This window comes from Leucoraja erinacea, chromosome 20, assembly GCF_028641065.1.
Source record: "Leucoraja erinacea ecotype New England chromosome 20, Leri_hhj_1, whole genome shotgun sequence".
NCBI classification, from domain to species: Eukaryota; Metazoa; Chordata; class Chondrichthyes; order Rajiformes; family Rajidae; genus Leucoraja; species Leucoraja erinaceus.
This window is the reverse complement of record NC_073396.1, coordinates 4,174,985-4,202,039: the sequence shown is the minus strand read 5'-3', so window position 1 is coordinate 4,202,039 and position 27,055 is coordinate 4,174,985. Positions and strand designations below refer to the sequence as shown.

At 46.1% G+C, this 27,055-nt stretch overlaps 1 protein-coding gene across 1 annotated transcript; it reads left to right on the top strand.

Moving 5' to 3' along the window:
- The first annotated feature begins 7,505 nt into the window (after positions 1 to 7,505).
- LOC129706649 (cytochrome P450 3A8-like) lies at positions 7,506 to 26,378 on the top strand. Its single transcript, XM_055651031.1, is given in 13 exon segments — positions 7,506 to 7,647; positions 9,186 to 9,279; positions 10,643 to 10,695; positions 10,905 to 11,004; positions 12,513 to 12,626; positions 14,502 to 14,562; positions 16,183 to 16,347; positions 17,746 to 17,873; positions 20,313 to 20,406; positions 21,036 to 21,196; positions 23,547 to 23,773; positions 24,684 to 24,846; positions 25,876 to 26,378. Coding segments are annotated over 13 exon segments (1,584 nt in total). The 5' UTR covers positions 7,506 to 7,510; the 3' UTR covers positions 25,963 to 26,378.
- The last annotated feature ends 677 nt before the right edge of the window (positions 26,379 to 27,055 follow it).

The following is a 27,055-nucleotide window of genomic DNA, read 5'->3' as shown; positions in this document are numbered from 1 at the left end:
AAATGAAAAACGTGCTAACCAGTCAGTGGAAAGACGATACATGATTACAATCCGAGCCGTCTAAGGTATACAGATATGTGATGAAGTGAATAATGTTTATTGCAAGATAAAGCCCAGTAAAGTATGATTAAAGATAGTATGAGGGTCTTCAATGAGGTAGATAGTAGCTCTGGACCACTCTCTAGTTGTTGGTAGGATAATAGACAATAGAGAATAGGTGCAGGAGTAGGCCATTCGGCCCTTCCAGCCAGCACCGCCATCCAATGTGATCATGGCTGATCATCCCCAATCAGCCTTCTCCCCATATCCCCTGACTGCTATCTTTAAGAGCCCTATCTAGCCCTCCCTTGAAAGTATCCAGAGAACCGGCCTCCACCGCCCTCTGAGGCAGAGAATTCCACAGACTCACAACTCTCTGTGTGAAAATGTTTCAATTGCCTATTAACAGCTACTCCAGAACCTTGTGATTTTTTTTTTTGTAAACCAGCATCTGCAGTACATTGTGTCTTTTTTTGTTGTTGTTTATTTTATTAGAAGTTAATACAGTACAAAACAGTACAGTGGAACCTAATTTTAGGTGCCAACTAGGTCATACCGTAATCCATTCTATGTTCAACCTCTAGTTTTATGTTTTGAGAAGGAAGTAAGCAAGACAAGAAAAAGAAACCAATAGAAAGGGGAAAAAGAGGGAAAATAGATGGTAGAGAATAGAAAAACGTGAAGTGTGTATATATATATAAAAAAGAAAAAGTGGAAAGTAGAAATAGGAGAGAAGGCCACTTCAAAGAGAGATTTTCAAATCTTTATTCGGAGATGTAGATCGGACATGTACATGAGCTGAAATCAGCAATCTTTACGGTGCCGCTGCATCACATGATTCCAAAAAGTCGATGAAAGGAGACCAACTCCTTAAGAATTGGTCATATTTATCTATTAGTCAGAGTCTCATTTCTTCAAGGCGTGCTATGTCCATCATATTCCTAATCCACATTTTAACAGTTGGTATGGTTGTATTTTTCCAAAATTTAATTATCAATTTCTTTCCAATTATTAACCCATAATTAAAAAAACGCTTTGGTCTTTATTTAAATTGATATCTTCTACTATTATTCCAAATATAATCCATTCCGTTTTAGGTTTTATTCTGGATTTGAAAAGCTTTGTAAATATATCAAATATATCGCTCCAAAATTTATTCAACTTTGTACATCCTACAAATGCATGTGTTATATTAGCGTTTTGAAACAAACATTTATCGCATCTGGGAGATTTCTGTGTCTCCTTTTTGACATCAAGTTTGCTGTTTATGTCCTCGATGCCATTTTGAAAATTCGCTCAGCACATTTTGTCACTCAGCACGTTGAGCTTTCAGCTTGCAAACACCTATTATTTATTAACTTGTCAAATGTCATTTGAAGAATTAAATTAACCAATTAACCTCATTTGTCTCTCCTGAATGGCACAACGCCTTTGTTAATCAAACAAATTTTACCTACAAAATTCCGTGTTGCTTCTTATTTACTAATCTCCTTTTCTGAATGGCAATTGGCTTTGGCCTGGATATTTGATACAAATATTTACCCAGAATAGTTGCCAGGTTCTGGAGACAATTGTTAAAAGTTTATCTCCCTCTGCCCTACTTTTAATATTTGTTCACACTAATGGTGGTGGAGTTGGTGGAACAAGCTGCCAGAGGAGGTAGTTGATGCAGGGTCTATCCCAAAGCATTTAAGAAGCAATTGGTCAGGTACATGGATAGAACAGGTTTGGAGGGATATGGACCAAGCGCAGGCAGGTGGGGCTAGTGTAGCTGGGACATGTTGGTGGGTGTGGGCAAGTTGGGCTGAAGGGCCTGTTTGCACGCTGTATCACCCTATTAGCAAATCTTCAGCCCTTCAGTTCTCAATCATTTGAGGCGAATTGAATAGCAAAGACCAGAGCCTCAAAGTTGTGCACCCTCATTTACCTCAGTGATAATGTACCTAGTGCTTTGAATTCTGCACAGAACACAAAGTGCTGGAGTAACTCAACAGGTCAGGCGGCATACCAGTATATTTTGTCTTGAACTGGTATTGTTAATAATATCGGCTTATTATTGTCACGTGCAGCGGAAAACTTTTTAGTGTTCTGCCCAGATAAATGGCACGATAGCTGGGTGTTGCAAGAGGAAGGAAACTGTACACAGCGTGACAGTGAGAGGGAGAGTGCAGATAAAATGAAAGCAAAGGCCGCAATGCTTATCTTGTTTGCTAATCCCTCTCTACCTCTGTAATCATAGAAACATAGAAAATAGGTGCACGGGTAGGCCATTCGGCCCTTCGAGCCTGCACCGCCATTCAATATGATCATGGCTGATCATCCAACTCAGTATCCTGTACCTGCTTTCTCTCCATACCCCCTGATCCCTTTAGCCACAAGGGCCACATCTAACTCCCTCTTAAATATAGCCAATGAACTGGCCTCAACTATCTTCTGCGGCAGAGAATTCCAGAGATTCACCACTCTCTGTGTGAAAAATGTTTTTCTCATCTCGGTCCTAAAAGATTCCCCCCTTATCCTTAAACTGTGACCCCTTGTTCTGGACTTCCCCAACATCGGGAACAATCTTCCTGCATCTAGCCTGTCCAACCCCTCATGTCCAACCTCACGCATTCCATGACAACAGTCAGCTCAACGGTTCAATATTATTTTATTGTCACGTGTTCCTAAGTACAGTGAAATGATTTTCTTGTATTCCGTTCAGTTCATACTGTACATTCAGCACAATCACACTAAGCAGTACCGGTCAGTTTTGAAGGTGGGGTGTCAGTGTAAGATAGTCGACCACACTGTCAGTACACTGGAGTCTCCATGTTTCAGATTACATCTTGTATCCTTCAAGTCCAAAGTATTTGCATAATGTTGGTGTAACCTTGAAGAGGCTAAAGAGTCTTTAAGGCCCGTTGTCCTGGCAGCGGCACTGGGTCAAAGTTACAGGGCCTGGTGATGTTGTCGGTGTCCTGCACCGCTCCATGCTGCTGCAGGCCGCGTCCAGTCCGCTCGCTCAGCCACTTGGAGCGGGGCCCGGTCTAATGGAGCTCCAGGCTGCTGCAGGGCCTCCAGCAGCCTACCTCGCTGACTCAACTCACTCCGTCGCCTCCTCAACATTGGCCGTGAACACGCTATCCTTCGTCTCCGACCTCCATTGCTCAGCCTCCGTGCCCCGGGGCTCCTAACGCAGCCTTCCTAGAGCACCCCGAATCCCCAGCATCGTTCCTCTCCTACACCCACCTACGTCACAGACAATACAAACTGGACAAATCGAAGGTAGGCAAAAATGCTGGAGAAACTCAGCGAGTGAGGCAGCATCTATGGAGAGAAGGAAATAGGCGACGCTTTGGGTCGAGACCCTTCTTCAGACTGATGTGGGGTAGGGGCGGAGGTGTCCCAGTGGCGATGCCCCTGCCCCCGACATCAATCTGAAGAAGGGTCTCGACCCAAAACGTTGCCAATTCCTCTCCATAAATGCTGTCTCACCCGCTGAGTTTGTCTACCAGGTATCTTTCCCTTTCTTGTTTGTAGTCACGCAATCATGATGCAATCACTGTGCATCACCCATGTGTAGCAATGTGGAGGAGGTGGTGATGGAATCCGCAGCTTCAGTTCAGTCTCTGCTTCGGGGGCCGGATGTAAATTATTTGAGTCAAAAGCTTGCGTGCAGGTGAATTAGGTAATCGCAGGTTGTTTGCCATTTGAAGACACTTCACCACAATTTCCAACTCCATTTCAGTATCCCAAGGGAATGTTGGAAGTGAATGGGGAGGGGGGGAGGCAGGTCAGAACCTCGAACACAGAACAAGTACAACGCATAATATGCCTGTACCAATGCCATTGTTTTCACTTTGCTCTGGTATTTTATTTAATTCACATGTTTAATCGATAATGTTTAATTATTAATGTTTATTGTTTTATGTGACATTCCCAACTGATACTGTATGTCATGTTGTCACTTGCGGGCAGAGCCAGCACCGTCATTCAATGTGATCATGGCTGATCATCCACAATCAGTACCCCGTTCCTGCCTTCTCCCCATATCCCCTGACTTAGCTCTCACTTGAAAGTATCCAGAGAACCGGCCTCCACCGCCCTCTGAGGCAGAGAATTCCACAGACCCACCACTCTCTGTGAGAAAAAGTGTTTCCTCGTCTCCGTTTTAAATAGCTTACTCCTTATTCTTAAACTGTGGCCCCTGGTTCTGGACTCCCCCAACATCGGGAACATGTTTCCTGCCTCTAGCATGTCGAAACCCTTAACAACCTTATATGTTTCAATAAGATCCCCTCTCATGCTTCTATAAATAAAGTTATTATTAAACTCCAGAGTGTACAAGCCCAGCTGCTCCATTCTGTCAGCATATGACAGCCCCGCCATCCCAGTAATTAACCTTGTAAACCTACGCTGCAGTCCCTCAATAGCAAGAATGTCCTACCTCAAATTATGGGACCAAAACTGCACACAATACTCCAGGTGTGGTCTCACTAGGGCCCTGTACAACTGCAGAAGGACCTCTTTGCTCCTATACTCGACTCCTCTTGTTATAAAGGCCAACATGTCATTCGCTTTCTTCACTGCATGCTGTGCCTGCATGTTTACTTTCATAAACTGATGAACAAGGAACCCAGATCCCGTTGTACTTCCCCTTTTCCCAACTTGACGCCATTTAGATAGTAATCTGCCTTCCTGTTTTTTATACCAAAGTGAATAACCTCACATTTATCCACATTAAACTTCATCCACCATGCAGCTGCCCACTCCCCCAACCTGTCCAAGTCACCCTGCATTCTCATGACATCCTCATCACAGTTCACACTGCCACCCAGCTTTGTGTCATCTGCAAATTTGCTAATTTTACTTTGAATCCCTTCATCCAAATCATTGATGTATATTGTAAATAGCTGCGCTCCCAGCACCGAGCCTTGCGGTAGTACCCTACTAGTCACTGCCTGCCATTCTGAAAGTGACCTGTTAATCCCTACTCTTTGTTTCCTGTCTGCCAACCAATTTTCTATCCATGTCAGCATTCTACCCCCAATACCATAGAAACATAGAAACATAGAAATTAGGTGCAGGAGTAGGCCATTCGGCCCTTCGAGCCTGCACCGCCATTCAATATGATCATGGCTGATCATCCAACTCAGTATCCCGTACCTGCCTTCTCTCCATACCCCCTGATCCCCTTAGCCACAAGGGCCACATCTAACTCCCTCTTAAATATAGCCAATGAACTGGCCTCAACTACCCTCTGTGGCAGAGAGTTCCAGAGATTCACCACTCTCTGTGTGAAAAACCATGTGCCCTAATTTTGCCCACTAATCTCCTATGTGGGACCTTATCAAATGGTTTCTGAAAGTCCAGGTACAGTACATCCACTGCCTCTCCCTTGTCCATTTTCCAAGTTACATCCTCAAAAAATTCCAGAAGATTATTCAAGAATGATTTCCCCTTCGTAAATCCTGACTCGGACCGATCCTGTTACTGCTATCCAAATGTGCCGCTATTTCATCTATAACCTCCTTTAAACTTTGGTCAGCTCACTTTAAAGCAATGCGCTTTAATCTTTGACATTTCCACTCTGGGAAAAATAGGCAAGGGTGGTGGTGGGGGCATTTAAGAAACTGTTAAATGGACATGCAGTGAATGGAGGGAAATGGATTGTGTGCAGGCCTGAGGAGATTAGTTTAATTTAGTATCATGCTCAGCACAGACATTGCAGACCGAATGGCCTGCTCCTGTGTTGTCCTGATCTATGTGTTTAAGAAGGAACTGCAGATGCTGGAAAATCGAAGGTACATAAAAATGCTGGAGAAACTCAGCGGGTGCAGCAGCGTCTATGGAGCGAAGGAAATAGGCAACGTTTCGGGACGAAACGTTGCCTATTTCCTTCGCTCCATAGATGTTGCTGCACCCGCTGAGTTTCTCCAGCATTTTTGTGTACCTTGTCCTGATCTATGATCAAGTTGATAACAATGGTATTGGTATAGGTGCATTATGGTGGCGTCTAAGAGACTTGCATCTGCACAAGTGGGAAATGGAGGGATACAGACCATGTGCTGAGATGTAAGAGTTGTCCTTCGATGTTCATGGAATCATGCGAGGAATAGATCGGGTAGATGCACATATTCTCTTGCCCAGAGTAGGTGAATCCAGGACAAGAGGAAATAGATTTAAGGTGAAGGGAAAAGTTTTGATAGGAATCTGAGGGGTAGCATTTTCACACTAATTGTTGTGGGTGTATGGAACGAGCTGCCAGAGGAGGTAGTTGAGACTGGGACTTTTGCAATGTTTAAGAAACAGTTAGACAGGTCTGGAGGGATATGGACCAAACGCGGGCAGGTGGGACTAGTGCAGCAGGGACATGTTGGCCACTATGGGCAAGTTGGGCCAAAGGGCTTGTTTCCACACTGTTTGGCTCCATCATTGTGACTCTATGCTCACTCCTTATAAGTAATAGCATTTAATCCCGGCAGTTATAAACAACAGAAGGGTCTGAAGAAAGGTTCCAACCCAAAATGTCACCTGTTCCTTTTCTCCACAGATGATGCCCGACCCACTGAGTTGCTCCAGCACTTTGTGTCTATATTAACAATAAATAACACCTGCTGTTCCTATTGTATTTCCTTTTTATAGTTTGATGAAATAAAGTTTAAAATAACGAGATGATCCATTCTCTGGAAAACCCAGTGGGTTGTGGTGTCATGACCTATGTAATGAGGGTAGACACAAAAATGCTGGAGTAACTCAGCGGGACCGGCAGCATCTCCGGACTGAAGGAATGGGTGATGTTTCGAGTCACTCTGGAGAGCAGGATGGGTCCCTATTCCTTGGGGCACAGAAGGATGAAGGGCGATCTTACAGAGGTGTACAAAATCATGAGAGGAATAGATCAGAGTCTCTTGCCCAGAATAGGGGAATCTAGGACCAGAGGACATAGGTTCAAGGTGAAGCGGAAAAGATTTGATAGGAATCTGAGGGGTAACTTTTTCTTACAAAGGGTGATGGGTGTATGGAACAAGCTGCCAGATGAGGTAGTTGAGACTGGGACTATTGCAATGTTTAAAAAACAGTTAGACAGGTTTGGAGGAATATGGACCAAGCGCAGGCAGGTGGGACTGGTGTAGCTGGGACATGTCAGCCCGTGTGGGCAAGTTGGGCCGAAGGGCCTGTTTCCACACTGTATCACTCTATGACTGTGAATGGGTGACATTTCAGGGTCGGGACCCTTCTCCAGACATGACCTAAGTGACGAGGAGTCTCCTCTGTAGGTTCCTCTGCACAAAAACACTGACTCCAGTCTGAAGAAGGGTCTCGACCCGAAACGTCACCTATTTCCTCAGCCCCATAGAGAAGTTGCCTCACCCAGCTGAGTTTGTCCAGCATTTTTGTCTAACCGTCGATTTTTCCAGCATCTGCAGTTCCTTGTTGATCCAGTCACTGTCTCCACCCATCGAGTGGGAGGTGCCAACTCCTCGCTATGTTTACCAGACCCTGCCCGGAGCTCCCAGCCTGCAGGATGTCTACCCTGTTGTGGGAGAGTTTCGGGGCGATCCGGGCTGCCCTGCCGGGGCAAACCTGCATCCTTCTGATCGCTTTCCTCGTCCTGCTGGGCTGGTAAGTAGCCGACTGCCTGGTTCACCAGCGACCCCCGACAAAAACAAAAAAAAATGCACACTTGTTGCTCCTGTGTCTGAGAAGAAAGTTAAAATGTGTAGGAAGCAACTTGATTGTAAGTTGTGTTTCGTTACCTGTGCCTTAACAACGCCTTGCATTAGGTGTAGGAAGGAACTGCAGATTTCATGTGGGGGAAAAATGCAGATGCTGGTTTAAACCGAAGATAGATAGGCACAAAAATCTGGAGTAACTCAGCGGGACAGGCAGCAGGTCTGGAGAGGAGGAGTGGGTGACGGTTCGGGTCGAGACCCTTCTTTAGACTAATGTAAAGCACAGGGGCGAGGAAGATCCAATATTATTGTGTCTATCTTCAGTGTCAAATCAGCATCTGCAGCTCCTTCCTGCAAATTGCTGGAACCGTTGAGATGACAACAGCGCAGGCGGCGGCTAGTGGGGAGAACAGAATCACTGACCTTTAACAGACCAGGACCACCTTGAGTAGAACTGGAAAATCGAGATGTCCCGCATGTTTAAGTAGCAGGGATGGGGGTAGGGTGGAGAGAGAGAGAGAGAGAGAGAGAATGCAGAACAACGTTGTGAAACATAGAAACATAGAAATTAGGTGCAGGAGTAGGCCATTCGGCCCTTCGAGCCTGCACCGCCATTCAATATGATCATGGCTGATCATCCAACTCAGTATCCCGTACCTGCCTTCTCTCCATACCCCCTGATCCCCTTAGCCACAAGGGCCACATCTAACTCCCTCTTAAATATAGCCAATGAACTGGTGGCCTCAACTACCCTCTGTGGCAGAGAGTTCCAGAGATTCACCACTCTCTGTGTGAAAAAAGTTCTTCTCATCTCGGTTTTAAAGGATTTCCCCTTTATCCTTAAGCTGTGACCCCTTGTCCTGGTGAAGAACAACTGGGTTAGAGAAACGGGGGGGGGGGGGGGGGGAGGATTTAAAAAAAAATCAAAGATGTAAACCCCCCCCCCCACCCCCCCAAAAAAAAACTTCAGATGCTGGTTTACACAAATGGACACAGACAGAGAGCTGGAGTAACTCAGTGGGCTGGGCGGCATCTCTGGAGAACATGGAAAAAATGGGGAAACGTAATTTCGATCCTCTGTGTAACTACTGTTGCATAATTGAATTGACAATAAAGTTTACTTTGAACTTTGAACTTTGAAATATGGGGAACAAAAGGGGAACTTTACTTCAAACTGTTAATTTGCCCACGAATTCCCAAGATCTCAAAGTGCCCAGAAGGGAGGGGAAGGTGCTGTCCGAATGGTGAGGTCAATAAACCGAGGAAGTGGCAGGGAGAAGTGAAGCCACAGATCTCCCTGGTAGAATGACCTGGGGCGATCCACAAACCAGCCAGCCAGTGCCCCTTCAATTAGACCAAAGAAACTGCTGACAATGCAGTTGGAAAGACCACAGAGCATAAGTGGATTTGAGATTTGTTTAGACTAACCAATATAAAAATATTTTGTTTTTTATTTCAAGATTGTCACCATTCTAATTACATCCACAGGTACAGCGTTGCGCCGTTTAGATTTTTTAAACAACTTGGGATTCCTGGTCCAATGCCGCTGCCTTTCATAGGAACATTCTTTCATTACAGAAAAGTATGATTTTGTTTTATTGTAATTTTAATGTTACCATGTCGATAATTCCTGCCGGCACTTCAACTGGTGTCAAATAATTACTTCATTGGTTAAAGGAAGGTTTAACCAGAGGTTAGACAAAAATGCTGGAGAAACTCAGCGGATGCAGCAGCATCTATGGGGAGCGAAGGAGATAGGCAACGTTTCGGGCTGAGACCCTTCTTCAGACTGATGTAGGGTGGGGGGGGGGGGGGCAGAGAAGAAAGGAAAAAGGAAGAGGAGGAGCCCGAGGGCTGAGGGAGAGCTGAGAAGGGGAGGAGACAGCAAGGGCTACCGGAAATTGGAGAATTCAATGTTTATGCCGCTAGGGTGCAGACTGCCCAAGCGGAATATGAGGTGCTGCTCCTCCAATTTCCGGTGGTGCTCATTCTGGCCATGGAGGAGGCCCAGGACAGAGAGGTCGGATTTGGAATGGGAGGGGGAGTTGAAGTGCTGAGCCACCGGGAGGTCAGGTTGGTTAATGCGGACCGAGCGGAGGTGTTCGGCGAAACGATCGCCAAGCCTACGCTTGGTCTCACTGATGTAGATCAGCTGACATCTAGAGCAGCAGATGCAATAGATGAGGTTGGAGGAGATGCAGGTGAACCTCTGTCGCACCTGGAACGTCTTATACTCCATGCCTTGCCCGATGTAGTCAAATATGCCCTCTGCCCACTTCACCACCCTGCCCACTTTTAGCAAGCTATGGATCTTAAGGGAATCCATTGCAACAGAAGGCTGTGGAGGCCAAGTCAATTGATATTTTTATGGCAGAGATAGGTAGATTCTTGATTAATAGGGTGTCAGGGGTTATGGAGAGAAGGCAAGAACGGGGTTGAGAAGGAAACATAGATTAGCCTAATGACTTAAGAATTTATGACCTCTCAATAGACAATAGGGGCAGGAGTAGGCCATTCTGCCCTTCGAGCCAGCACCGCCAATCAATGTGATCATGGCTGATCATCCCCAATCAGTACCCCGTTCCTGCCTTCTCCCCATATCCCCTGATCCCCTATCTTGGTACCACAAGGTACCCACTTGTCCAGGTTAAACTCTCTGTTGAAATTCCCAAATCATCGGCATTCTTTGACAACCTTCCTTGCTGTCCACAATTTCCATTTAATCCGCAAATTTACTAACCAGACCACCCACATCTCCATCCAGATCATTTATACATCTGTAGTTTGTAATTGTTTAAGAAGGAACTGCAGATGCTGGAAAATCGAAGGTAGACAAAAGTGCTGGAGGAACTCAGCATTTGCAGATCTTTCTTACACAGCTGGAAAGTTAGTGGTGGACCTGACCGTGATCACTTTTGCTGACAATTTGTTTACTTCTTGTCCAGGGTCTTTTTAACTTTGATGTGGAATGCTACAAGAAGTATGGGAATATCTGGGGGTAAGTATATTTTCTCCTTTCAAAATACATTTCCAAGCCACATTACAGAACGTTTTCCAAACAAAAACTGGACATATGGTCACTCTTTCTTCATTCATGTATTTATCACTGAGGCATCTGGAGTTTTGATGAGCCTTGGTATTTTTGTTTCTTCTTCGCCTATCGTGAAGAATAAAACTGGTGAAATATTTACCGTTGTTTTCCTTTAGGATTTTTGATGGACGAAAACCTGTTCTCTGCATTATGGAACCCGACTTGATTAAAACTATTTTAATAAAAGAATTCTACACCGTATTCACCAACAGGCGGGTAAGCATTTCTGTGTAGAAAGGCACTGCGGACTGGTTTACCCCGAATATAAACACAAAATGCTGGAGTAACTCAGCAGGTCAGACAGCATCTCTGGAGAAACGGAGTAGGTGACATTTCGGGACGAGACCTTTCCTCAGACTGAGAGCCCCTGAACTAGTGTGAATGGGTAATCGATGGTCAGTGTGGACATCCTCAGATTGAAAAAGGGTCTCAAGCCGATACATCACCTATTCCTTTTCTCCACAGATGCTGCCTGACTCACTGAGTTACTCCAGCGTTTTGGGTCTATCTTAAGCATTTATATGCATTGACAGCAGTTTCACTTGTAGCCCTGTTCCTGTTTCATTCTCTTCACTTCTGTAATTAGATTAGCTTTCTTGGTTAGACACAAAATGCTGGAGTAACTCAGTGGGCCAGGCAGCATCTCTGGAAAAAAGGAAAGGGCACATGGAAACATAGATAATAGGTGTAGGAGGCGGCCCTTCAGGCCAGCACCGCCATTCATTGTGATCATGGCTGATCGTCCCCAATCAATAACCCGTGCCTGCCTTCTCCCCACATCCCTTGATTCCTCCAGCCCCTAGAGCTCTATCTAACTCTCTCTTAAATCCACCCAGTGATTTGGCCTCCACTGCCCTCTGTGGCTGGGAATTCCACAAATTCACAACTGTCAGGGTGAAAAAAGTTTTTTCTCGCCTCGGTCTTAAATGGCCTCCTCTTTATTCTAAGACTGTGGCCCCCTGATTCTGGACTCACCCAACATTGGGAACATTTTTCATGCATCTGGGAGATGTCCAGTCCTTTTATAATTTTATATGTTTCTATAAGATTCCCCCTCGTCCTTCTAAACTCCACTGAAACACGTTCCAGGTCTGAACCTTTCTTCAAATTGAAGGGAAGACCAGAACAAATCAGGTCTAACAACAGATGACAGAAAGGTGGAGTCCATAATGGCCCATTGTTGGCTGGGGAAGATGTGGTAACGAGAGGAACACAAGGATGTGAACAGTGGAACTCGGAGGATGACTTGGGTGGTTATGGGGGGGGGAGTGTAGAGGGGAGGGATTGCAGGAGTTTATGTGGAATCTGGAATCTTGAGCAAAACACTTAAGTGCTGGAAGAACTCAGCAGATCTGGCAGCATCTATGGAAGGAAACAGATAGACAATGTTTTGGGTCAGTATCCTTCTTCAGTAACAGCTGTGTTCTCAAGAGAAAATGGTGCCTGATTATCACAAGAAGGTAACACGGAAACAGTTTTTCCACCTATACTGTTGAAATCCAAGACAGCTTTTTTTTTGACTGACAAGTTCCAAAGTTCCAAAATGGTTGTCTCAATCCCCGTTGAATTTGCATTATAGAATATTTGGCCCACATAATGCAAACAGTATTCCTCAATTCATAACTTACGTTATATCCAGTTCATGTTGTGGAAACACATGTTCTAGAGAATTATGCATGTGAAGCTGGTACAAAAATGAGATGTTTCATCTTCATTCCTTGCAGGATTTTGGTCTGAATGGACCATTCGAGGAGTCCGTGTTGCTAGTTCCAGATGAGCGATGGAAGAGAATCCGAAGTGTGCTTTCACCAGCCTTTACCACTGGGAGACTGAAAGAGGTGAAGATGTGAAATCAAATCAAATCAAATCTGATCTTTGAACTTATTCTTGTACTTTTACCACCTACGTTTGGCCTAACAACAGGTTCATTGCATTTAGCTTAGTTTAGTTTAGAGAAACAGACGCTTCAGCCCACCGTGTCTCCGTCAACCAGCGAATCCTGTACACTAACGCACACTAGGGGCAATTTACATTTATACCAAGCCAATTAACCCACAAACCTGCACGTCTTTGGATTGTGAGAGGAAACCGGAGATACTGGAGAAAACCCACGAGGGCCACGGAGAGAATGCACAAACTCCGTACAGACAAGCACCTGTAGTCAGGATCGAACTGGGGTCTCTGGCGCTGTAAGACAGCAACTCTACTGCTGTGCAACGTGCTGCCCTTGTGAGAGACATTATAATACACATAGGAAACTTTAATACAGAGTTTAATATCTATTGCATTTGGTGTCCCTGACGTGACCTCCTGTAGATCAAAGTTGACCAAGCGACCGTTTTGCCGAACACTTGTGTGCACGATCCGCCAAGGTCTACTGGATCTCCCAGATACTAATCACTTTAACTCCCCTTCCTAATCCTGCACTAACCTTTCTGTCCTGGGCCTCCTCCATTGCCAGAGTGAGGCCACACGCACCCCTGGAGGAACAGCTCTTCATATTCTGCTTGGGCAGCTTCCAACCCAAAGCTATGAACATTGTTGTAGAAGGGTCTCGACTCAAAACGTCATCCATTCCTTCTTTAGTTTAGTTTAGTTCAGAGATACAGCGCGGAAACAGGCCTTTTCGGCCCACCGGGTCGGCGCCGACCAGCGATCCCCGCATATTAACACTATCCTATACCCACTAGGGACAATTTTTACATTTACCAAGCCTCAACGTCTTTGAAGTGTGGGAGGAAACCGAAGATCTCAGAGAAAACCCACACAGGTCACGGGGTGAATGTACACACTCCGTACAGTCTGGCTTTCATAGCAAAAGGATTTGAGTATAGGAGCAGGGAGGTTCTACTGCAGTTGTACAGGGTCTTGATGAGACCACACCTGGAGTATTGCGTACAGTTTTGGTCTCCAAATCTGAGGAAGGACATTATTGCCATAGAGGGAGTGCAGAGAAGGTTCACCAGACTGATTCCTGGGATGTCAGGACTGTCTTATGAAGAAAGACTAGACAGACTTGGTTTATACTCTCTAGAATTTAGGAGATTGAGAGGGGATCTTATAGAAACTTACAAAATTCTTAAGGGGTTGGACAGGCTAGATGCAGGAAGATTGTTCCCGATGTTGGGGAAGTCCAGGACAAGGGGTCACAGCTTAAGGATAAGGGGGAAATCCTTTAAAACCGAGATGAGAAGAACTTTTTTCACACAGAGAGTGGTGAATCTCTGGAACTCTCTGCCACAGAGGGTAGTTGAGGCCAGTTCATTGGCCATATTTAAGAGGGAGTTAGATGTGGCCCTTCTGGCTAAGGGGATCAGGGGGTATGGAGAGAAGGCAGGTACGGGATACTGAGTTGGATGATCAGCCATGATCATATTGAATGGCGGTGCAGGCTCGAAGGGCCGAATGGCCTACTCCTGCACCTAATTTCTATGTTTCTGTTTCTATGTCAATTTCAAACCCGGGTCTCCGGCGCTGCATTCGCGGTGAGGCAGCAACTCCACCGCTGCGCCACCGCGCCGCCCTGCTCTCTAGAGCTTCTCTCCGGAAATGTTGCCCGTCCCGCTGTTTCTGCTGCTTTTGGTGTCTATCTTCACTGTGAACACTTTCCCGATGGTGGGAGCGAGGTGGGAAAGTGGCCACGGAGATGGAGATCTTTGATGATGTTGGTTGTTTTACTTTGCTTGTCTTTATTTTACCCTTTCCCCCCGTAGATGTGTCCGATAATCAACCGCTATGCTCAAAACCTAGTACGCTGAAATAAAGCTGAACGGGGTTGACATGAAAAGTGAAATCAAAGAGACTGAAAAGCGGCGCGCTAACCTGCTAATGAAAGACATGAAAGAGTGAGTATTTTTTTCACGTGGGTTTTTTATCCCGTTTTTTGCCTCCCCCAGAGAGAGATTCTTGGGGTGGAGTGAAAAGCTTTGTCTTGCGCGCTAACTGCTAATGTTTGTGGGTAAGTGTGTCTGTTTAGTGTTCAGCCATGAGCGAATGGCGGTGCGGGCTCGACGGACCTGGTGGTCTACTCTCGCACCTACTTTCTATGTTTCTATGTTTATTTAGAGTGTATATATATATACATGATAAGGGAATAACATTTAGTGCAAGATAAAGCCAATAAAGACAGTCCAAGGGTCACCAATTTAAACTCTGCTCCTTGCGTTTTTAATCTGTTAGCGATCTTACAGAGGAAGAAAATGATCTTGGATTCATCACAACTTTACTATATCAAGTCAGAGATCAATATTTTTTATATACTAAGGAGATCTATGCTTTATGACTCAGCAGTTAAAACCCAAGGCAAATATGGGAAATTGGGAAAGCCTAAGTACATGGATAAATATATCGCAAGAAACAGAAAGTGCTGGAGCAGCGCAGTGGGTGGAGCAGCATCCTCGGGGAACATAAGCGATTTTTTGAGTTGGGACGGGGAAAGAAAGCTGGAAGAGAGGTGGAATGGGACAAAGCCAGGTGAATGATAGGTGGATACAGGTGAGGGGGGGGGGGGGGGGGGTAATTGACATATGGGTGGACAAAGGCCATAGCTGAAATGGTTGTGAGATAAGGAGAGAAGAGGTGTGAATTGTGAGGCCTGGGGAAGGAATATAGTTGTGTGCAGGTGGACGCTCGGTATGCCAATGCCTATTGGATCTTCAGGTTTCCAACCATTTTAACTTCCCTTCCCATTCCCACACTGACCTTTCGACCCCGGGCCTCCTCAGTTGCCAGAGTGAGGCGACGTGCACTTTGACCTCACAATTCACCCTTATAGCCTTTGGTCTCCTTTTCATCTCTAGCATTTGTCCATCCATCTGCCAATCAACCCCCTGCACCCATAGCCACCTATCTCTTGCCAAGCTTTTCCTATCCCCACCACTTCTCCAGTTCTCTACTCCCCCCCCCCCCCCCCCCCCCCCCCCACTATGCGGCACGTGCCTGGTACGGAGCTTGTACCTTCTCCCCGTGACCCGTGTAGGTTTTCTTCGAGATCTTCCTCCCCCACTCCGTACAGGTTGGTATTAATGTAAAATTGTTCCTAGTGTGTGTAGGATAGAGTTAGTGTGCGGGGATCGCTGGTCGGCGCGGACCCGGTGGGCCTAACGGTCTGTTACCGCGCTGTACCTCTAAAACTAAAACTAAAAACGCAAATCAGTCTGAAGAAGGGTCCCGACCTGAAACATCGTTTGTACACATTCTCTAGAGATGCTGCCTGACCCGCCCAGTTACTCCAGCACAGTGCCTTTTGCTCAAGATTCCAGCTTCTGCAGTTTCCTGAGTCTGGTATATATGTATGGACATAATTGTAAGAAAGCTAGCCTGGATCTGTGATGTAAATTCTATGTCGCGACTAAATTGTCTTGTGTGGTTAAATAGTCCACGGTTGTTGATGAGCCCTCTTCTCTCTCAGTGTGTTTGGCTCCTACAGTATGGATGTGGTCACCAGCACGTCTTTCAGTGTGGATATCGACACCATCAACAACCCCAAAGACCCATTTGTCACCAACGTCAAGAAACTTGTCGATTTTTCCTTCTTTGACCCTGTAATACTTCTTGTTAGTAAGTGATTCAAACTATTAATTCAGGGAAATCGGAAGAGTTCCTTCTAAGATCTGTGGTTAAGGGGATTCCTGTTTAGTTGAATAAGTGCATAAGTCATGGGAGCAGAATTAGGCCATTCAGCCCATCGAGTCTCCTCTGCTATTCAATCATGGCTGATCTATCATTCCCTCTCAATCTCCTGCCTTCTCCCCATAACCTTTGACACCCTCGCTAATCCGGAATATGTCAATCCGCTTTTAAAACACACAATGACTTAGCCCCCACATCCGTCTGTGGCAATGAATTCCACAGATTCACCACCCTCTGGCTTAAGAAATTCCTTCTCGTCCCAACCCCATCTGCCTCCTCAGTTCCTCCAGCGCTTTGTTTTTGTGCTCAATATTCCCGCATCAGCAGTCTCTTGTGTCTTCACAACTGGATCTGGGGGTCTTCTTCCCAGTGCTGTCCGTGGAACGTGCTGTCCACTACATTTCCACATTAGGCTAGGAACTACTTTTCAATAGAATAGAATAGAATAGTTTCTTTATTGTCATTGTAACATGGACCATGTACAACAAAATTTAAAATGTCAGCCAGTCAGTGCAGCATTCAAACATTTCTAAAAGCTAACGATACATACACGGTAAAATAATAAAGATAAACAACTAAATAAATATCACGAACAAAGCACGCATACACACCCAACCCTCCATCCTTCTGTCGATTTCACAGTTACCACAGTCCCTTAGTCTGTATTGTTTAACTGGTAGTGCATATTGGATTTGTGGAGTTTGTGAGAGGTACAGTTAAATTCAGGCCTAACCTGCCTTTATCCCCAACCCTGCACCATTCCCCTTCAGCCTTTATCCGCTGCAACTTTCCTCCTTATTGAATTGATTGATTGAAAGATACAGCACTGAAACAGGCCCTTTGTCACACAAAGTTCTGGCCAACCATCTAGTTTACACGTGGCCTATGTTATTCACGCGTTCAGGATACAGGTACGGGATACTGAGTTGGATGATCAGCCATGATCATATTGAATGGCGGTGCAGGCTCGAAGGGCCGAATGGCCTACTCCTGTACCTAATTTCTATGTTTCTAAGTTCACATCCACTCCCTACACACTAGGGGCAATTTTACACAGCCCAATTGACCTACAAACCCGCACGACTTTGGGATGTGGGGGGAAACCGGAGCACCCGGAGGAAACCCACGTGGTCACAGAGAGATCGTTCAAAGTCCACACACAGAAAGTACCCAAGATCAGGATCAAATCTGGGTCTCGTAACTCTACCAGCTGCACCAGTGTGCCATCCCTGCTTATTCCACCATCCACTCAATCGCTCTTCACTACTTTTCCACTACACAATGTCCATAAACAGTAATTTGTGTGATTTTTGCTTTTTTTTCCAGTATTATTTCCTTTCTTTATTCCAATCCTGGAAAAAATGAATTACAGCTTTATGCCAAGAGAGGTGAATGATTTTTTCATGACAGTCGTGTCAAAAATGAAGGCCAAGAGGCAAAAAGGTGTACACACTGTGAGTATTAATCTCACTACAGAGGCATTGAGCACTACAGTACTAGACGGGCTGCACGGTAGCATAGCGATAGAGCTACTGCCTTCCAGCGCCATTGACCCGGGTTCGATACTGACTATAGGTGCTAGTCATAGGAGTTTGCACGTTCTCCCCGTGACTTGCGCGGGTTTACTCCGAAATGTTCAGTTTCCTCCCACACTCCAAAGATGTACAGGTTTGTAGGTTAATTGGCTTGGTGTAAATGTAAAAAAATGTCCCTAGTGTGTGTGTGTGTGGGGTAGTATTAATGTCTGGGGATCACTGGTCGGCACGGTTTCGGTGGACCGAAGGGCCTGTTTCCGCGCTGTATCTCTGAACTAAACTAAACTAAACAAGCCCTTCAGCCCAACCCGTTGATGCCGACCAAGTTGCCCCATCTGAACTAGTCCCATTTTCCTGCGTTTGGCCCATATCCCTCCAGTCGCCTAATAGACTGATGTAGGTATGTAATGGGATCAAAGATAGAGACCAAATGCTGGAGTAACTCAGCGGGACAGGCAGCATCTCTGGAGAGAAGGAAAGGGGGACATTTCGGGTCGAGACCCATCTTAGGTGATGGGGCCGATGTGGTAAACATGAACCTCCATTTGATGTTTGTGTGAATTTAATTATGTGTATGTCTGTAAGACAGTGTCTTTGTTTGTATGGCTGTGGAAACAACAATTCGTTTGAGTCTCACTGGGGCTCAAATGATAATAAATTTGTATTGTATTGTATTGATAATAAATTTGTATTGTATAAGGAGCCACATAGAGGCTGAGCAACAAAGATGAAGCTCTTGGCAATGATGCCAGGATTTGAGGGCTTAAGATGCAGGGGGAGGTTGAACACACTAGAACTTTTTTCCTTGGAGCGCAGGTGGATTAGGGGTGATCTTGTAGAGATGTAGAGAGAGTAGGGTGGAGAGAGAGACCGCTTCCCAGAGCTCCCGCAACGCGACTTCTCCAGCCCGTGTCGCGGGGTGGAACGACCCGGAGCGGGACCTACATCGCCCGGCGCGGCTTCATGGCCGTGGGACATTCCAGCGCCCGCCGGGGGCTCCAACATTGTGACTTTTAGACCGGGGGTGGGGCCGTATATCGCCCCGCGCGGCCTAAAATGGCCGTGGGACTCACCATCGCCCGTCTGGGGCTTGGACATCAGGAGAGAAATGGAGAACAGGGGAGAGAAAAGACTTTGCCTGCCATCACAGTGGGTTCACTGTGATGGATGTTTGTGTGAATTCAATTGTGTGTATGTCTGTAGGAAATTGTCTTTGTTTGTATGGCTATGGAAACAGAGTTTTGTTTGAGCCTCACTGTATTGTATGTATAAGGTCATGAGGGGGAATGGACAGAGTCTTCTAGCCAGAGTAGGGCAATCAAGAACCAGGCATCGGTTTAGGATTCAATCAAAATCTCAGGGGCAACTTTTTTCACTCAGATAGGGGTGGATCTGAGGAACGAGCTGCCAGAGGATGTAGTTGAGCCAGGTATTATCACAACATTTAAAATAAATTTGGACAAGTATATGGATAGGAAATGTTTAGGAAAAGATATGGGCCAAACACAGGCTGGTGTAACGAGTGTAGATGGGATCCCTTGGTCGGGGTGGGAAAGTTGGGCTTGTTTCCATGCTAAATGCTTCTGTTTCTATGACTGTAACAGAACAGGTTGGTGATGAACTGATATTTCTTGGACAGGAAAGGGATAAATAACCGTGTCTCCCACGGACCTATATTGCCACTATTGCTTTTTTTGTCTACTTTAATGAATTAGTCTTGGGGACACAAGCTGCCGTTCGTTTGTAATTGTAAATGCCAATATTGAGAACTGCAAAGAGGATGGGTTGGTGGGAGGAACAAGAGATTTGCTCATATAGTGAGCTGGCACAGGGCCGATGGGCCAAATGGCCTCTTTCCGTGACTTAACCATTGTATGATACGGAGGCTGGAAGTCAGAACTGGCTTTTCTACCGTAATTAGAATCTAGGTTCAGTTTATTTTTTGTTCAGAGATGCAGCACGGAAGCAGCCCCTTCGGCCCACCGAGTCCACGCCGACCAGCGATCCCCGCACATTTACACTATCCCACACACACACTAGGGACACGTGTACAACCACAATTATACTAAAGCCAATTAACCTACAAACCTGTACGTTTTTGAAGTGTGGGAGGAAACTGGATCTCCCGGAGAAAACCCACGCAGGTCACGGGGAGTACGTGCAAACTCCGTACAGACAGCACCCGTAGTCGGGATCGAACCCGGATCTCTGGCCTCTAGCAACAGGGTGCATTCTCGTTCTGACCATGCTGGAGACTATTCTCCTCCCCTGCCTTGGAGTTTCAGGGCCAGGATTAATTCTAGGTGACGTGTCTGTGACCTCACGGTTGTCTCTGCTTCTGTTATATTTACCTCCTAGGATCGGGTGGATTTTCTGCAGATGATGGTTGATTCTCAAGTGACCGGCACCATCTCTAAGCAAGAGAATGATGGCGAGAATTCAACATACAAAGGTATTGCCAGTGTGGTGTAGTTTGCCGTGTGTGTGGTGTGGCGTGTGTGTTTGTGTGTGTGTGCCGTGTGTTTGGCATGTATGTGTGTGGTGTACATGTGTGTGTGTGTGTGGCGTGTGTGTTGCGTGCGTGTGTGTGTGTGTGTGTGGTGTACATGTGTGTGTGTGTGTGGTATGATACTTTATTTGTCACATGTACTGAGTTACAGTGAAATTCATTTTTGTTCACATTTCAGTACAAGTATCACTATACATAAGCACCCCCCCATCAGTCCGAAGAAGGGTTTCGGCCCGAAACGTCGCCTATTTCCTTCGCTCCATAGATGCCGCTGCACCCGCTGAGTTTCTCCAGCAATTTTGTGTACCTTCGATCTTCCAGCATCTGCAGTTCCTTCTTGAACACTATACATAAGCACTTACATACATCTTCAGAAGCATTCGCAATTAAAATCCTTCATTTTGAAAGCAAGAAGAAGGGTCCTGACCTGAAACGTCACCTATCCATGTTCTCCACAGATACTGTCTGACCCGCTGAGTTACTCCAGCACTCTGTGTCTGGCTCCATCAATGTTAATGGTGTCTTAAAAGATGTTTTGCCGAATAAACACGGGCTCTTCACCTTCTCTGCAGTTCTAACCGATACGGAGATTCTGGCACAAGCATTCACCTTTATCTTTGCCGGGTATGAGACCAGCAGTAACACACTGTCGTACGTTGCGTACAGTCTCGCCGTTCACCCCGACGTGCAGAAGAAACTACAGCAGGAAATAGACGAGGCTTTTCCCAACAAAGTGAGTACTTGCGGAAGTCAGTGATTTACCAGTCATCACCTAACTTTATTTCCTTGATATTCCTCAGCGTTTTAAGGCCATTGAGGTTCCTGCATTTCTGAGGTGGGGCCAATGTTATACGTACAGTGGCGTTGGTTCAGAATGGGGACTTACCCATTTATGACAGGATGGAGGTGAGAAAGAGGGGAGAGGGAATGACTATCTTTGCTCCGACAGCCACGTTTATCTTCCACACAGAGGTGTCACAGTGAAGCAGCGGTCGAGCTGCCGCCCCACAGCGCCAGAAACCCCAGTTCGATCCTGACTGCGGGTGCTGCCTGTACGGAGTTTGTACGTTCTCCCTGTGACCGCGTGGGTTTTCTCCGGGTGCTCCGGTTTCCTCCCACACTCCAAAGACATGCAGGTTTATTGGTTAATTGGCTTTGGTATAAATTGTAAATTGTCCCTAGTGTGGATAAAATATTGCTAGTGTGCGAGATCGCTGGTCGGCACGGACTCGGTGGGCCGAAGGGCCTGTTTCCGCGCTGTATCTCTAATGTCTAAAAGTAAATAATAATAATAATAACTTTATTTATAGAGCACTTTAAAACAACCACTGTTGCCACAAAGTGCTGTACATGAATAATCATCGACAAAAAGTTATTACACGACAATAAAAACATTAAAAGAGAGAGTAAAAACAATAAAATTAAAAACATTAAAAGCACTAAAACAGGAGCAAAGTCTCAAACAGGGTCAAAAGCCAAGGAATATAAATGTGTTTTAAAGACTCGAGAAGGAGTTGATTGAATATATTATATGGGGAGATTAGCAAACAATTGAACTTCTGGCGCCACAGCGGTGCAGCAGTTAGTGCTGCTGCTGCACCGTACCTGAGACCTCATCCGGGCCTTGGATACTGTCATGGAGTTTGCATGTTCTCTCTGTGACTGCGGGAGTTTCATCTTGGTGCTCCCACCTCCCAAACACGTGTGGATTTGTAGATTATTTGGCCTTTTGTAAAATAGAAAGATTTGCCCGTGTGTGTAGGAAGTGAATAAGAAGGTGGGATAACATAGCTGACCAATGGCTGGTGGGGGCTGAGTGGGCCGAAGGGCCTGTTTTCATGCTATATCTCTGAAAACTGAATATAAGAGAACAGGAACTGAATCAGCCCCTCAAATCTACTACACACAACAGGGTCATGAAGAATCCTCTCTGAATCAACGCACCTTCGCAACATGCACCTCGCTTTCTTATAGTTTACTTTAGATTCAGAGATGCAGCATGGAAACAGACCCTTCGACCCACCGAGTCCTAGATGACTGGTCTCAAAAGTTCAGGTGTTGTCATGTGTATCACTTAAGGTACAGTGATATGTGATTTATCAGACAGCAGCCATACTAAATAAAAAAGCAACAAGACGCACAACTACATAAAAGTTAACATAAACATCCACCACAGCAGATTCCCCACATTCCTCACTGTGATGGAAGGCAAAACAGTCCATCCTCTTCCTCTTTAGTCTCCCGCGGTTCAAACCTCTGTGATTTTAAGTCCGCAAGGTCCAAGGTCGACCCAATGTGACCTCGCTAGAATTTAGAAGATTGAGGGGGGATCTTATAGAAAAAACGTACACATTTCTTAAGGGGTTGGACAGGCTAGATGCAGGAAGATTGTTCCCGATGTTGGGGAAGTCCAGGACAAGGGGTCACAGTTTAAGGATAAGGGGGAAATCTTTTAGGACCGAGATGAGAAAAACATTTTTCACACAGAGAGTGGTGAATCTCTGGAATTCTCTGCCACAAAAGGTAGTTGATGCCAGTTCATTTGTTATATTTAAGAGGGAGTTAGATGTGGCCCTTGTGGCTAAAGGGATCAGGGAGTATGGAGAGAAGGCAGGTACGGGATACTGAGTTGGATGATCAGCCATGATCATATTGAATGGCGGTGCAGGCTCGAAGGGCCGAATGGCCTCTACTCCTGCACCTATTTTCTATGTTTCTATGACCCCTGGAAAAGGGACCACGAGCTCCGCTGTGGCAAGTCCTCAGACGACCGTGATGGGGCTCCCGAAGTCGGTCCCCAGCGAATGCCGCCAACTCCTCGATGTTAGGCCGCAGTGTTGACGGAGATACAATACGGGGGAAAATCGCATCTCCATCGAGGTAAGAGATGAGAAAAAGATTCCCCCCCCCTCCACCCACCACTACCCCACATAAAACAAGCTAAAGAACACTAAAAACATACAAGAAGGAAAGGACAGACAGACTGTTGGTGAGGCAGCCATTGCTGGTGCCACCCACTTCCATAATCATCTCCCATCTGTACTGATTTCCCGTGCAGTTGTTAAGTGTTTTTCTCTGTGAAGGCTCCTCCCACATACGATGGCGTGATGCATTTGGAGTACCTGGAAATGGTGATTTGTGAAACACTTCGATTATATCCTCCTGCACCCCGCTTGGAAAGAATCTGCAAGAAAGATGTCAAACTCAATGGGGTGACCATTCCCAAGGACACGGTGATTGTGATTCCTGCTTATGCCCTGCACCGTGATCCAAAGTATTGGCCAGAACCAGAGGAGTTCAGGCCCGAGAGGTGAGTAATGTCTTGTGTTTTATTTCCCCCTCACAATGATCCTCATCCATTGTACCAGCACAACCATATTAGTTTAGTGTAGAGATACAGCGTGGAATAACGGCCTTCAGCCCAACGGGTCCACGCTCACCATCGGTCACCCGTTCACACTAGTTCCATGTTGGTCCATTTTCACATTAACTAACTCTACATTAAGGGCAGTTTCCAGAGGCCAGTTAGCCTACAAACCCGCACCTCTTTGGGATGCGGAAGGAACCCGGAGCACCTGGAGGAAACCCACACAGTCACAGGGAGAACGTGCCAACTCCACACAGACATCATCGGTAGTCAGGATCGAACGCGGGCCTCTGGCGCTGTAAGGAGCAACACTACCGCTGTGCCACCGTGCGCAGAGTCGACGATGCCAGTATTCTGCCGTCTCTCCTTGACGACCAGACTGCAGGACAAAAATGCTGCAGAAACTCAGCGGGTGAGGCAGCATCTATGGAGCCAAGGAATAGGTGACGACTCGGGTCGAGACCCTTCTTCTGAAGTCCCAAAACATCACATATTCCTTGACTCCATAGATACTGCCTCACCCGCTGAGTTTCTCCAGCATTTTTGTCTACCTCATACTGCAGGATTTGCAAGATGGATTTGAGTATTAGGGAATGACATGGTTCATAAGTTATAGGAGCAGAATTAGGCCATTCGGCCCATCATGTCTACTCCCCCATTCAATCGTGGCAGATCTATCTTTCCCTCTGAACCCCATTCTCCTGCCTTCTCCCCGTAACCCCTGACACTCGTGCTAATCAAGAATCTGTGCAATGAATTCCACAGATTCACCACCCTCTGATTAAGTGGCTGCAGTCATTGTGTCAAAGTGTTCTCTCCTAACCCATTCGATCTCGTCTGCCCACATCATTAGGTTCAGTAAAGAGGCCAGAGAGACTCTGAATCCTGCCGTCTACCTGCCGTTCGGGATGGGTCCACGGAACTGCATTGGGATGAGGTTTGCTCAGCTCATGATGAAGATGGCACTTGTCTCCCTCCTGCAGCATCTGACCCTCGTGCCTTGTGCCGAGACGCCGGTGAGTTCTTTAAACAGAGGAAGGAACTGCAGATGCTGGTTTAAGCCGAAGATAGACACAAAATGCTGGAGTAATTCAGCGGGACAGGCAGCATCTCTGGATAGAAGGAATGGGTGACGTTTCTGGTCGAGACCCTTCCTGACCCGAAATGTCACCCATTCCTTCTATCCAGAGATTCTGCCTGTCCCGCTGAGTTACTCCAGCATTTTGTGTCCATCTTTGCATTGGTAAATGGTGAGGCCATTTACAAAGCACTTGCTGTAAATTGAAAGAAACAGCATGGAAACAGGCCCTTTGGCCCATTGTCCATGGTTGGCATGGGTTTGATGGGCCGAAGGGCCTGTTTCCATGCTGTAGCTTTCAATTTACAACAAGTGCTTTGCAAATGGTGCTATGTTTACACTAGCTTTGTGCAAAACCATTTTCTCATCTTCCAACACACTAGGGGCAATGTTATAGAGGGCCAATTAACTTACAAACCCGCATGTGGGAGGAAACCCACATGGTCACAAGGAGAACGTGCAAACTCCACACAGAGAGCACCCAAGGTCAGGATCGAACCCAGGCCACTGGTGCTGTGATGCAGGGGCAGTACCAGCTGCGCCACCGTGCTGCCATGAAGGGAGTGAGTTGTGGAGTGGGCAGAAGGACAATGAGATGACATTGATGTAATTCGTCAAACTTCTCTGTTAATCTGTCATCACCACGATGGCTCAGCGGTAGAGTTGCTGCCTCACAGTGCCAGGGACTCGGGTTCCATCCTGATTATGGGTGCTGCCTGTAAGGAGTTTGTATGTTCACCCCGTGCCCTGCGTGGGGTTTTTCCGGGATCTCCAGTTTCCTCCCACACTCCAAAGATGTACAGGTTTGTAAATTAATTGGCTTGGTATAATTGTAAATTGTCCCTAGTGTGTAGGATAGTGTCAGTGTGTGGCGATCGCGGGTCAGCACGGACTGAGTGGGCCGAAGGGCCTCTTTCCACACTGTGTCTCTAAACTAATCTTTACACCATTCCTGTTTTCGGTGCAGATCCCATTAGAATTGAATGTGAAAGGACCGATGCATCCTAAAAAACCGATAATCCTCAAGTTTTTGCCGCGAGAAGATGTTGATTGACAGGAATAAGGCAGAGGATTCCTACTTAGCTGTGAAAACATTTAGGAGCATGTGTACTACTGAAAATAACCATTTGGCATAGTTGCTTAAGTGGACATATATAGAAATGTGCACTTTTAAACATATGTAGGATCTGCATTGAGGAACTAATCAAACTCAGCATCTACACTACATCTTGTTGTGGCAAGTGAACATTGGACGAGTTGCTGGTGTTCTCAGAGATACTGTAACGAAATATAATTGTTCTACCGATATTTGGTGTCTAATAGAATTAAGCATAAAGTTATTTTGAATTTTGAAATGAATCATCTATGAATTTACTGTGACCATTTCCACTTTGAAACTTTTTCTATACAAATTGAATACTTTACTAAAACTATTGTTTTCATGCAAATAAAATTAACTTTATCAATGGATATGGGTTGTGTTTGGTTTCAAGTTAATTTGTGCCTTTTAACTCAATGAATATGTTTGTGGAACTAAGGTTTATAGGTTTAAGGTGAAGGGGGAAAGATTTAATGGAATCTGAGGGGTAACTTTTTCACGCAGAGCATGGTGGGTGTATGGAACAAGCTGCCAGAGGAGGTAGCTGAGGCTGGGACTATCCCAACATTTGAGAAACAGTTGATAAGATAAGATAAGATAAGATACATTTATTGTCATTTGGACCCCTTGAGGTCCAAACGAAATGCCGTTTCTGCAGCCATACATACAAACACATAGACCCAAGACACAACATAATTTACATAAACATCCATCACATCACTGTGATGGAAGGCCAAATAAACGTATTTCTCCACTGCACTCTCTCCCCCCCGATGTCAGAGTCAAAGTCAAAGCCCCCGGCTGGTGATGGCGATTGTCCCGCAGCCATTAAAGCCACGCCGGGTGGTGCAAGGTCGCACACCGGGTCTAGGTGTTAGAGCCCCCGGTGTGCGCTCGCATAGTCCCGCGGCCATTCCAGCCGCGCGGGGCGGTGATGTAGGCCCCGCTCCAGAAGCTCTTCGACCCCGCAACTCGGGCGGGGGAAGTCGCCGTTGCGAGAGCCCTGAAAAGCGGTCTCCCTCCAGGGACCCGCGGGCTCCCGATGCCA